The following is a 12,900-nucleotide window of genomic DNA, read 5'->3' on the forward strand; positions in this document are numbered from 1 at the left end:
GTGTGAGCATTTGAAAACATCATGGCTGTCTGTCTGTCGATCTCTCTCTCTCTCTCTCTCTCTCTCTCTCTCTCTCTCTCTCTCTCTCTCTTTCTTTCTCTCCATCCATCCATCCATCCATCTATCTATCTATCTATCTATCTATCTATCTATCTATCTATCTATCTATCTATCTATCTATCTATCTATCTGTCTGTCTGTCTGTCTGTCTGTCTGCCTGTCCGTCCGTCCGTCCGACCGTCCATCCCCCTCTCTCTCTCTCTCTCTCTCTCTCTCTCTCTCTCTTTCTTTCTCTCCATCCATCCATCCATCCATCTATCTATCTATCTATCTATCTATCTATCTATCTATCTATCTATCTATCTATCTATCTATCTATCTATCTATCTATCTATCTATCTATCTATCTATCTATCTATCTATCTATCTATCTGTCTGTCTGTCTGTCTGTCTGTCTGCCTGTCCGTCCGTCCGTCCGACCGTCCATCCCCCTCTCTCTCTCTCTCTCTCTCTCTCTCTCTCTCTCTCTCTCTCTCTCTCTCTCTCTCTCTCTCTCTCTCTCTCTCTCTCTCTATCTATCTATCTATCTATCTATTTCGCTAACTAGCTATCCATCCATCCATCCATTCATCCATCTATCCATCCATCCATCCATCCATCCATCCATCCATCCAATCAACCATTCATCTATCTATCCAAGCAATACATTTAGCAATAATAAAGATTCTTAGCCATGTGTGCACGTGCAATGTTTCAGTGTGTTGAACGCAATTGCTGCACGTTAACCGACACTTTGAAGTCGACAAACACACTGACTTGAAATAATCCCCCAAATCAACAAAAAGCCTGCGGCGCTGTCAGGCACACGCACATGCATCTGGATATGCCATGGCTTTGCTGCCTTTTATTTATCTTTCATTATATTCTGAGTCCATTCGATTTATCCCATGCAAACACAAATCACAAAAATAGGCTGTGTGTTAGGCAGAAGTGAATCCTCTATATATTGATATACATATTCATAATCAATATCGCCTCATTTTATAGAAATAAACTGAACGACTTGAAATAATCCACAAAAAAGTCATTTTATTTGTTCATTAATTCTAGTCAATGTGTTTTTCTTTTTATGTCTCATTTTTTATTAGCCGTGATTGTCTTTACTATCAGTGCAGTCTATGACACAAACACTGAGTAGCTGAGTCTACGGTGATATTTTTTTACTTTGTGGACTGTTTTTCTGTTTGTTCCAATTCATTCTTGTTGTGCAAAGTTGCCTCAGTATGTAAAGGATTTTTTTTATTCTGTTGAATTTGATTTTGTTAATTATTTTGTTGACTTTGTTGATTCTTAACAGTCTATTTTTGTTCCCATTGTGTAAGGCAACAGTCATCACAAAGGTGGGTCAATCACATCATCATTCGAATACATTGGACTGTCGTCTTACCTTGTCAATTATTTATTCAGTGATTGGGTCTTTTCTGATTGTTCATGATGATGTCGTCATGGGTGCCGTGGAATTCCAAGGGACTTTGTGAATTTTCCATATATATTTGTTTTTTTCTATTAGGTTGTCATTTATCCCAAGAAGCTATGACATTATGTCCAAAACATGTGGACATTGAATAATTATATGACTCAAGTGCACTTGACCAGTTTTGATTTTTTTTAGTCATTGTGATTATTTCTATTGTGCAAGGTGACAGTTCGCACGGATCCACTTCCAGCGATGTTAACGTGTCGTACTTGGAGTCCCTATTGGAAATGCAATGGATGATGCCAAGGACGAGGACTCCTCTGTTGTGATGTGTCAAAACATTTGGAGCATTACTGGTCTGACGTGCGGTGCGTACTTGCTCATTTCATTGTCACTCCAACATTTTTACGTCGGAAAACACTGACTCGCCGAGAGATACATGATATTGATTTTGAAACATTAATTTCAATGGAAGCCTGGACTTTTGACAAACAGATAAAGTTCCCAAGCCTATGTTATCCATGCGAGGAAAAGCTCTTGGAATTGTGCAATTATGTCGGAAAGATAAGCAATAAGGGTCACAATAAACGTAACCCGACATCAGAGGGGTTTTGGAAATCTGCCACGAATCGCACTGCTTCACATCAGCCAAGCCGCTTTCGATCACAACTCAGCCACTGCTGTGATGTTCATCAAACGCCCCCACAAGTTGAACACAAGGGGGCGTCGATTGCTAATTTTGCTCCACTTAAATGTTCACTTCCAGCAAGCAGAGTGGGATGGGCAACGAAAGTTATCGTGGTCGACCTTGAAAGGGGAAGGGACTGGGTGATTTTTTTATACATTTGCATTTCAATGCACCTGATTGCATTAGTGGCTGGGGAAAGTGCTCCATTAGCTGAGGGCACACGTCGTTCGAGCAATATTTGAATGGTGGCAATGTATAATGTGGCACTGTGCAGTTGGCATGTCAACAGTTCGCACTTACACTCACAATCGTTGCACAATCCACTGTATGCTGAATGAGCTGAAATAAATAAATAAACACCCCCAAGAAAAATAAATAAAAAGGGGTCCGGGGCCTGGTGGATGACGGTATAGCATGTCACAGTGCAGATGTTGTGGGTTCAACCCTGGCTGTGGCCTTCCTATATTGTATTTGCATGTTCTCACTGTGCTGGTGTGGGTTTTCTCCGGATGCTTCGTTTTACTCCCATGTTCCAAACAAAATGCAGGGCAGGTTGATGGAACACTCTAAATTGTCTCTGGGTGTGACAAGTGTTTCAACATATGGACCCTGTGAGTGGTTGGCAACTGCCCAAAGGCATTGCAATAGGCCTCAGCACCCCCTGCAATCCTTGCGAGGAAAGGCAGATCAGGTAATGGATGGATGGATGGATGGATGGATGGATGGATGGATGGATGGATGGATGGATGGATGGATGGATGGAAAAAATAGATATAAATACCAGAGGCTTTTCATGACAGCAATCATTCAGAGCTGGAGTACTCAAAGATTCCCCTCTCGTGTATTAATAATAAACCCAAAAGTGTTTATAAATATACTGAAGTCAGTTTTCAGGGCAAATGGTATTTTACTTTAGTAGATTTCATTTTTTTACAGTTGTTAAAAAAATGATTATTTTTTTACAGTTGTAAAAAAAAGGAAAAATCTCTCCATTCATCCATTCTCTGAACCGTTTTATCCTCACATGGGTCACGGGGGATTTTGGAGGCTATCCCGGCCAACCGTGTTTGTGAGTGTGCGGACGACACCATTAACCGGTTGTCAGTCAATCACAAGGCACCCACAGCGGAATACACTCACAGCTCGGGACGACAGTTTCAATCAGCCTACCATGTATGTTTATGGAATGTGGGAGGAAATCGGAGTACCCAGAGAAAACCCAGGCAGGCATGGTCTCGAACCCATTATCTCTGCACTGTGAGATCAACCACTCTTCCACGGGCTTGCCCGATAAAAATCTACTTGAACAAAAGTTGATGAACATGAGTGCAAAGGACATAAAAATGACAGCAAAACATTTTTAGACCCTCACATTTAAGTAAATTCTACTCTAAAGTACAATTAATGTGATGAAATCTACTTGGGCACAATTGTATTCATATATTTGTCCTTCCAGAAAATATCAAGAAAGTAATTGTCCTTTGAGTTAAGTACAGTAAAGTCTCGTTATATCGATATTCTCTGCAGTCGGAAAAAATATCGATATAACCGGACTATCGATATATCCGATCCTGCGGCATGTAAATTTGCTCCTACCGTTCATAGAAATAGTATCGTAATAAGCAGTACTATCGATATAACCAATATCGATATAACGAGACTTTACTGTATAAGTAAACGTGTCGAAAAACATAAAATTGCACGGAACTTCAAAAGTGTACTTGCATTGCGATCTATGAATTTCTAGAACGCAAAACCAGTAGATTTTACCGTTACACATTTCCTTGGACTTGTAAAAGTTCAGTAATTGTCTTTTGAACTTCAAAATGCAGACAAATTTAGTTTAATTAAAGCACTTTTAGGGGTGAGTGAATGTGCTGACTTATCAAAGTAAAGGTAAATTATAGAAGTTATATTGAATGAAAAGAGTCATAGACATTCAACCAGACATTTAATTGAACATCGTAATTTAAAAAGTTAACGGATTTCATATTTAGATATTTGAACAAAAATTATTTGTACCGTTTGTACATTTTTAAGGCACATTTACGATATTTTAATTATTTTTTTCTAAACTACTATCAAAATTTTATGAACTTTTGCTTATTACCTCCACTAAGCAATTTATTATTTATTTTTACTTCAAAAGAGTGGCTGCCTTTACAGCAGCTCTTATATTTTGTTCTTGTACATATTCGTTTTCCTTTCATGACTTTGTTGATGTGAATTGTGAATTTCTCCAATGTGAGACCAATAAAGGTTATCTAATCTAATCTCATCAGTCATTTCACTTTTACTCAGTGATGGGCCGACAAGGCAAGCAAGGCATTCTCTGCTGGCCTAGAAATATCTGAATCCCAGGCTAAAATGAATTAGATTTTGTCCATGGATTATTATTAAATAATTCCAAATTGTCTTTCAACCTCCTATCATTGGCACATTGTATTGATTTAATAGGGGTTTTGTCAACCCACAATGGCTGAAGGAGGAGATGAAATGAATTTGGTTGCAGATATACTGTTAAAGCCTGGACGTTTCAAGAATAGATGGACATCGTTAAGAAAGGTTGGACGGCTCAGAAACTAGTTAAAATAGCAAATAATATTGCAATGTTATGGGGTTATCATGAATCCACACACTGATCGTAAAAATTGCAACAATTTAATGACAGTATTTTTTGAGGTTCAAGTCACAAGTTATTTCGTGGCTGACCGCGGACGTGTAGCAGCTATGGATTGATTCAGACATAGCACTCCTGAAGGCGTAAGAGTGACACACACTGCCCGCCACTGCTTTTACTCGAGTACAAGTGAAAGTGCCTGAAAAACCCAAGTGACAGGGGAATGATGTGAATGTGATGAAAATAATTACTTGCATCGAATTTTGTTTTAATTTAAAAACTTTAAAAGTACGTTTTGCTTTTATTTTTGAAGCTTCAGCTCTCCAAGCTTGCACCAAGCAACTTTTTGCTGACACATCGGCTAATAAAAAAGTTGCACCTGTTTCACTTCTCTAGCCCCGCCCATTTCTTCCATATAGAACTCGTCAAACCCTCTTCCACATTACGGCCTTTCAATTGGTTCAACGCCTGCGTCGTATGCAAATGAAAAAAACCCAAAGTTCCAGCCCTCGCACCTGATAGAATGACTATTTACTGCTCTTGAGCGTAACTCTCTGCACTGCACTCGCCTGCCTTCCAATATGACTCTCATCCGCTGGACTTGAGCAAGCAGGATTTCCGTCTTTTCAAAAAAAACTGCCTTTCTCACGTCCGATTCACATTTTTTTTTCGTACAAGTTGGAGGACAAAACAAAAAAGAGTTGTGTTCAAAATGCCTCGCTCCTTTCTGGTCAAGAAGAACATCAACTCCGCCAAGAAGCCCAACTACAGCGAGCTGGAGAGTCCAACAGGTTGGGGGAAATGTTTTGCAGAGCGAGTTAGTGGGAAACTTTCGCTGACTGACTCGTCTTCTTCCGTTTCAGTTCTCATCATGCCGCACTTGTATAAGGGCCTCCCGCTTCCCGTCATCCCCCAGCCAGAGTTCCTGAGCCCGGCCGCGTACAGCCCCATCACAATGTGGACCACCAGCAGCCTTCCGCTCTCCCCTCTGTCCGGATACCCTTCCTCGCTCTCCTCGTCGTCCTCGTCCAAGGACCACAGCGGTTCCGAAAGCCCGCGAAGCGACGACGAGGAGCCCGGCCCGCAGCAGCCGGACCCGGACAAGTTTCAGTGCGTCCAGTGCGCGAAGTCTTACTCGACCTACTCGGGACTCGTCAAGCATAAGCAGTTGCACTGCGACGCGCTGCAGGCCCGCAAGTGCTTCACGTGCAAATACTGCGAGAAGGAGTACGTGAGCCTGGGAGCGCTCAAGATGCACATCAGGACTCACACGTTGCCTTGCGTGTGCAAAATCTGCGGCAAAGCCTTCTCCAGGCCTTGGCTGCTGCAAGGGCACATCAGGACGCACACTGGTGAGTTGGCTTCGGGACACCCGCGGGCGCGAGACAGAGCGTTCGAATGAGGAGGTCTGGGGGGGATAGTGCTGGGGGCCTGTTCTGTTGTTCTAAAATCAAACAACCAGACACTCTAAACGCAGCCAGGCCAAATATTGGCCAAATTAGGTCCAAAGGGGATTAATCAAACTTTTGGATGAATTCATTTAACCCTCAAAATTGGGTAAAATAAAGACCCATCCATTCATTATTCTAATCTGTTTATCTGCACAAGGGTTGCTGGCGTGCTGGAGCCTATGCAAGCGGTCTGGGGCAGTAGGCGGGGTACACCCTCAGCTGGTTGGCAAGCAATCGCAAGAGAGATACGTTGACGAACAACTATTCGCTCGCAATAATACCCACGAAACAATTTAAAGCGTTCAAGCCACCTACCATGCATGCTTTTGGAATATGGGAGGATGCCAGAATACCCGGAGAACACCTGCACAGGCACAAGGAGAACATGCAAACTCCACACTGAAAGGCCGGCGGTGCAATGGAAACCTGCACCTCTGCACTGTGTGACCGTGCCGCAACAAATGAATGAATATGTGAAAAAGAATAACTTAGATAAGCAAACCAATTTGTCCATTATTTTTTTGACGCAACTGTTTTTAGAGTGCAAATCTTTTTTGAAGAAATATTTCAGTTTACATTTAATTAGTTTAATTAATAAACAATGTGGACACACTTCTACTACCAGGCAATTACTTGTTTATAATACACTGTTCAAAGTTCTGGTTCATTAATTTAGCCCATTTGGATTGAAAATTGGACCGATTGATTGAACACAACAAAAATTGGGGATGTTTTATCCAAAACCCAGAAAGAAAGGTCATAGTGTAGCAGTTTTGGGGGATATATAACATATGCTAGGAAGGAACAAATCTGAAACTGTCACGTTTTGCAGGGTGGTGATGGCGGGTGCGGATCCCAAAAAGCAGGCAGGAGGGAGCAGGAGGTTGTTTGACAAATTGTATTAAAATAAAGGTCAGCAGGAACAAAATGTAAAACATCAAAATCATCTGAAAAGAAAAAAAATACAAAGTATCAGAAGAACACCAAGTGTAAAAGTCCGCCAAGGTTAAACAAAAACATGCACAGCATACAATGCATGCAATTGCAGACAAAGCATGCAACAAACAATGAACCGACACCGGATGGTCATGCCGGGAGTCCTTTTAAGCGTCACTGATCAAAACGACCAGCACCTGCGAGGCTGCAGGCAGGGCTGACGTCGCTACCCGTTGGTCGCCAATCCGAACGTGGCAGTCCACCACTGATCGGGATGACCAGCACCTGTGCAGGTGCAGGCGGGGCCGACAGCACCACCCGTTGGTCGCCAACCAGATCATGACAGAAACATTATCCACTGATACTTTTGAAAGATGTCCACCTGCTTTGACAACACATCAGAGATGGTGCTCAGTTTAGGGTCCACGCACAAAATATATTCAAATGAATTTTAGGATTCATATTGTCAAAATGACCCCCCCCCCCCATCCGCCAGACATGCAGTAGTTGGAAGCCACGTTGTCCCTCTCGATTACACATTAATAGCCTTTATGTGGTGTCAAATTGTGTTTTCTTTTAAAATTAAAGTGGTCCACCCCCATCAATATCCAGACAATTCACACCCCTTTCGGGACTATATTTTACTCTGCTTGATTTCAAGATCTATGTTTTTTTTAATGCTGCACCCCTTTGCATACAACTGGAGTTGACATATTGTCTTTTCCAACACTGTACAACATTGTAATTTGTCACACTTTCATTCAAACTCTGGCTTGTTTTAATCCATTACCACCCTTCAACATACTAAAAGTGGGGTACATCCCATATCCATTGCACACAACAGTTTCAAGCCACGTCATGCTTATTGGTCGATGCACTACCATTACCACAATCACACCCTTTTGTCGACAATTCAGGTATTCTTTGAATCGTCATTCGTCATGCATTCATTTTCAAACCTTTTATTTTCAGGATGCACCCCATTAAATAACACCAACAAACTGAATTAATTATTGATGAAAACAAAGCTCATTTTTGATCATCTCACACACTCGCTCAATAAGAATGACTGTAACATCAATAAAATCCTCATTAAATGTATCATGTATGCAGAGCTTCATTTTAAAGCACTTTTGTATTGAAAAAAATGTTTGCAAGCAAATGGTGGACCACAAAAAAGGCGGTCCTGGGCATGTGAATGGCCACGAGCCTTATGTTGCTTTCGCCTGCGACTCTAACAAGGCTTGATGTTTGCATGCATGTGTCACTGTGTGTCTTAACTTTGCCTCCTGTTGTGTCACTTCCTTTCAGGCGAGAAGCCCTTCTCGTGTCCCCACTGCAAGCGGGCGTTCGCCGACCGCTCCAACCTCAGGGCTCACTTGCAGACCCACTCGGATGTGAAAAAGTACCAATGCAAAAATTGCTCCAAAACCTTCTCGCGGATGTCGCTGCTGCACAAACATGAGGAATCCGCTTGCTGCGTAGCACATTGAACAAGCAGGATACTCGCTTCCACCACAGCAAGACTTTTTCTTTCTTTTCTTTTTTTCTATTTGTTTTCGAAAGCAAGTTTCTAAGCAAACCCGGGAGATTCGTCAGGGAAGGGTTTTTTTTTTTGCCTGGATAATGATTCCATTTTGGCTTTTTTTGCAATCGCTTTTTGTTTCACACCTAATGTACTCACCTACCTGTGCTATTCATGCACTTTTTTTGCATGTCCACGAGATCTCCTGTGTCTTCACTTTGCTCGAACACATCAAGTAGAAAAGGACAAGATGGGAATAGCAAAGCCATTGTGACTTAGGGAACTTGATTTTTTTTTTTTTTTGCACAGACATTACAAACAGATTGCCAGCACTCGCGTAGGGATCGTTTGCTCCCACCTGTTAAAGTGCCTCCGTTTTCACACAGCAATAATATGTATATTTTTACCTTTTATATGTATTTTTTATACTATATTGAATGTAAGCGTGACTGCGATGATTGTATATTATAACTGCAATGCAGGTTTGTTTTCGTACTCTCATGACACTTTGGGAAATAAAAGACTCATGGCATTTTTACCGATTTATTCATTTTTGTAGAGGTCCGCCATGCATGTGTCCATTTTAAAGATACTTAATCGAAGTGTTTTCAAAAAGAAAAGGGGGGAGGGGTCAGAGTCAGCTACCAAAATAAAGCCTGAACCCCTTTCCCTAGCAGACATCAAACCATGTTGAAATGTCACACGTACGAGCTATATTGATCGGCACACACTTGCTAGAGCTTTTGAGGACGCGCGAGGCCTCCCTGAGCCATCCTGTGTGCACTGCATGTTTCCACCTGACTGCGGCCTCACACACTATTTTTTTCTTCTCATAGGAAATAATGTAAAGTGAATTAGTCAGTCCCAGGGTCAACCTGTCATCGGGTGGCGTTTAAACACTCCTGGCTGTCATACAACTGTTAAAACAAGTTAACCCCCTATAAATTATGACTCAACTGAAGCAAAATACGCCCGATGCCCGAGCAAATATGGAGAGATTCCATCATCGATTGGAAGAGGAAAAAATATACATAACCCTTATTTGAAAAGTCCATACAAAAGTACGGTTTCCGTTCTTTTGAAGCCATCAAACCAGTAGGGAAATCACTATGAGTGAGGGGTGGCTATTTGGATTTTTCTTGCCGCAATGCTTGCTTGAAATTCCTCAAATGTTTCGATGAAAAGGTTTCTTCAGCCGTCATCTGTACTTTTTTGGAAGGTGTCGGACGTTTTGCTTCTTATCCAAGATTCTTCTTCAGCGAAGTAAAGTCTTACTGGTAGTCTTCTTCTTTTCCTTTCGGCTTTTCCTGTCAAGGGGTCGCCACAGCAAATCAGTAACCTCCATCTTCAGAGGTATGATCTGCATGTTTCAGGTTGGGGGGAGCAGAGGACCACTCCCTGCGGCGCCACCGATTGTTCCTACATTCCTGACTAACGACTGGCCTGATTGCCCCACTCCTTCCGGTATCCCCTCATCAGCATTATGAATGTTGCCTCACCTATGTTGCCTAAGCAGGCTATTGTATGAACGATCCAAATTGAACCTCACCGCACCAAACCGGTTTAATGAAGTTGTTGTTAGTTGTTTAATCAAAATCGCTTCTTTCGTTCTTTCGCTAAAATTTTAACCTCGTTGTCGTCAAATGAGTGGTTGCTAGCTTTTACGTGCATATGTACTGCCGATTGAGGCCCACTAGTATTATCCCTGCGATGTTGATAAAATCTTTTTTTGAGAATTTGTTTAGTCTCCCCAATGTACTGCCCTTTATAATTATCGTTCTTACAATGTATTGAATAAACTCCATGACTTTGTTTTTCATTTGGCAGTCTATCTTTTGGATGTACTAATTTTTGCGTTTATCGGTTTGAAATAAGTAGGAATTTTGTGTTGCCAAAGGACTCTTTGTAGTTTTTCAGTAACTCCTGCTATGTAAGGTACTGCTACTCCTCTCATGTTTGTATCTTCAGAATTTTTTGTTTCATTCCCTATTATTTCTTTCTGACATTTGTTAAACGACCACTGAGGGTACCCACAGTTAGTGAGTGCTCTCCTGATATGTTTTGACTCCTTTTCTCTGCCTTCGACGCTTGTTGGTATTAGTTTAGCCCTATGCTGGAGGGTCCTGATAACTCCTAGTTTGGGTTGTAAAGGGTGGTTAGAATCGAAAAGTAAGTATTGGTCAGTGTGCGTAGCCTTCCTAAAGCCTTCTGTCTTTTCAAATGTTTGCAACAAGTATAAAACAGACGACCTCGGCGACGCGGCATATTCTAATCGCCGCGCCACAGTATATGGACAGCACATACTGCGTGTATGCATGTGTCTGTTTGTATGTGGTGATTTGTGTTTGGGAAACTACTGACCTGAGACATGAGATGTGACAAGTTGATGCCTATGAATCAGTGCAAAGTGGTCATCAGCCTCGGCCAGGTGGCTCTATGCTTCTGTAGGAAGCAAAAGTTACTTTGATATTCATGATTCATATCATAGAAAGTAAAAGTGGCAAGAAGGGGCCCACTTCAACTTTATTTCTATTTTTAAGAGCCGTTTCACTCAAAGTCTCCACCAATCTGAAGTCTTTGATGAGATGCAGCCTCATCACGAAGGTGTCAGGTAAGGTGTGCAGACAAAATCTGACTCCATTTGACCAGACCTAGATACAGTGAGACCTCAACTTACCAACTTAATTGGTTCCCAGACAGAGTGTGTAAGGTGAAAAGTGTGTATCTCAACAAAAAAAAAATCCCATAGGAAACCATTAAAATGGGAATAATCCGTTCCCGGGTTTCCATAAAATATACTTTTCAACTAAATAAGCCTTAAAACTACACACAACATACCTTATTTTATGTATAATAAATGTGCTATTGTATTGTAATGAAAGAAATACACTGCATTGTATCAGAAAGTCATGGTCATTGATGGCTTGATGGAATGGCGTTGGAGGTCGAAGGTCAAAGGAATTGCTGTTTGGAAAGAGGCACATTACATGAGGACTGTAATTAAAGAAATAAACTGTGCTGTAAAATAAAGTTTTATTTGCCTTTTTGATGGCTTATGGAAGGAGAGTCGCCTTCCATAAGGACTGTTGGTAACTTAACCTCTGGTGTGGCTTCTCTTCTTTTTTCTTTGGAGACTCCTCATCATTTTTGCTGATTAAAAACCTCTTAATTGACACCTGTTGCTTTCTGACTTGTAAGGTCTTACAAAGCTGATTATTTATTCATTATTATTTATTGAATTATTAAATTTATTCATTATTGTTCATCATTACGTCTGTGTAAGCTCTCAGTCGTACAGGAGTGGTCCATCGATGAGAAGGTTTCTTCAGCCATCATCTGTACAAAAGTGAAGGTTTCGGACGTTTCGCCTCCTATCCAAGAGGCTTCGTCAGCGAACTAAAGTCTGACTGGTCGTATCGGCCCTATTTATATATCCCTAATGTCCAGACATGGTGGCGCCGGACACAGCTATGATAGGTCATAGCTACGCTGACGAAGCCTCTTGGATAGGAGGTGAAACATCCGAAACCTTCAAATTTGTACAGATGACGGCTGAAGAAAACTTCTCATTATTATTCATCATGTTGATGATTGTCATAGCCAGTCTTTTCTGAATGGAACTGTTCGATAAAAGCCTGCACATCATTCCATTTTGCCAACATTGCCTTTATGAGCTCACTTGATGCTGCAGCCATTTCCCCCTCGTCCTCAGATGTTGCAACACACAACAATTCACCATGGCGTTATTTATGTGTTTTCCTTCTAATTTCGCCATCAACACGAAGTTTTCAGACCAAACAAAGTACCCAAAATGCATTGTGCGTCGCTTTCTCGGTCAGGGGCGGTCCAAACGTGACGTCACATGGGGATCGTCATCAACTCGAAAACAAGACTTCAGAATATTCAGCGCAAGTCTTAGAACGTAAACTATAGCTATATGCTGTGGAATCTTTGTAAAAAACGCTCAGTAAAAGTCATTTGAAGTGATTTTATAAATTATGGACATAACTTGTCGGGAGGCGTCGGTTGTCCTTTAATGCTTTAGGTTTAGTATTTCCGGCCCAAACACTCCCTCCAACTGCTCCTGGCCCGGCCCCTCTGTCAAATTTTAGAACCCAATGCGGCCCGCGAGTCAAAAAGTTTGCCCACCCCTGGTTTAGCCCTATGCTGGAGGGTCCTGATAACTCCTAGTTTGGGTTGTAA

The 12,900-nt window shown here is 41.6% G+C and overlaps 1 protein-coding gene across 2 annotated transcripts; it reads left to right on the plus strand.

Annotated features, from left to right (window-relative positions):
* The first annotated feature begins 5,323 nt into the window (after positions 1-5,323).
* On the plus strand, positions 5,324-10,657 carry snai2 (snail family zinc finger 2). 2 transcript variants are annotated; one of them, XM_089008946.1, is made up of 3 exons: positions 5,324-5,576; positions 5,649-6,137; positions 8,484-9,622. In XM_089008946.1, the coding sequence occupies exons 1-3, from the start codon at positions 5,498-5,500 to the stop codon at positions 8,663-8,665; spliced, it is 750 nt and encodes a 249-aa protein (XP_088865072.1). In that variant the 5' UTR covers positions 5,324-5,497; the 3' UTR covers positions 8,666-9,622. The 2 variants fall into 2 exon arrangements, with proteins under 2 accessions (XP_088865072.1, XP_088865071.1); XM_089008945.1 differs by having other exon boundaries at positions 5,324-6,137; positions 8,484-10,657.
* Positions 10,658-12,900: the final 2,243 nt, after the last annotated feature.

Source organism: Hippocampus bargibanti, linkage group LG11 (genome assembly GCF_051943395.1).
Source record: "Hippocampus bargibanti isolate YZ-2025 linkage group LG11, ASM5194339v1, whole genome shotgun sequence".
Classification (NCBI taxonomy): domain Eukaryota; kingdom Metazoa; phylum Chordata; class Actinopteri; order Syngnathiformes; family Syngnathidae; genus Hippocampus; species Hippocampus bargibanti.

Excerpts from the sequence above, each read along its gene's own strand:
- snai2 (XM_089008945.1), top strand. The coding sequence starts at position 5,498 with ATGCCTCGCTCCTTTCTGGTCAAGAAGAACATCAACTCCGCCAAGAAG. Across the intron at positions 6,138-8,483 it reads GCACATCAGGACGCACACTG|GCGAGAAGCCCTTCTCGTGT; the intron begins GTGAGTTGGCTT and ends ACTTCCTTTCAG.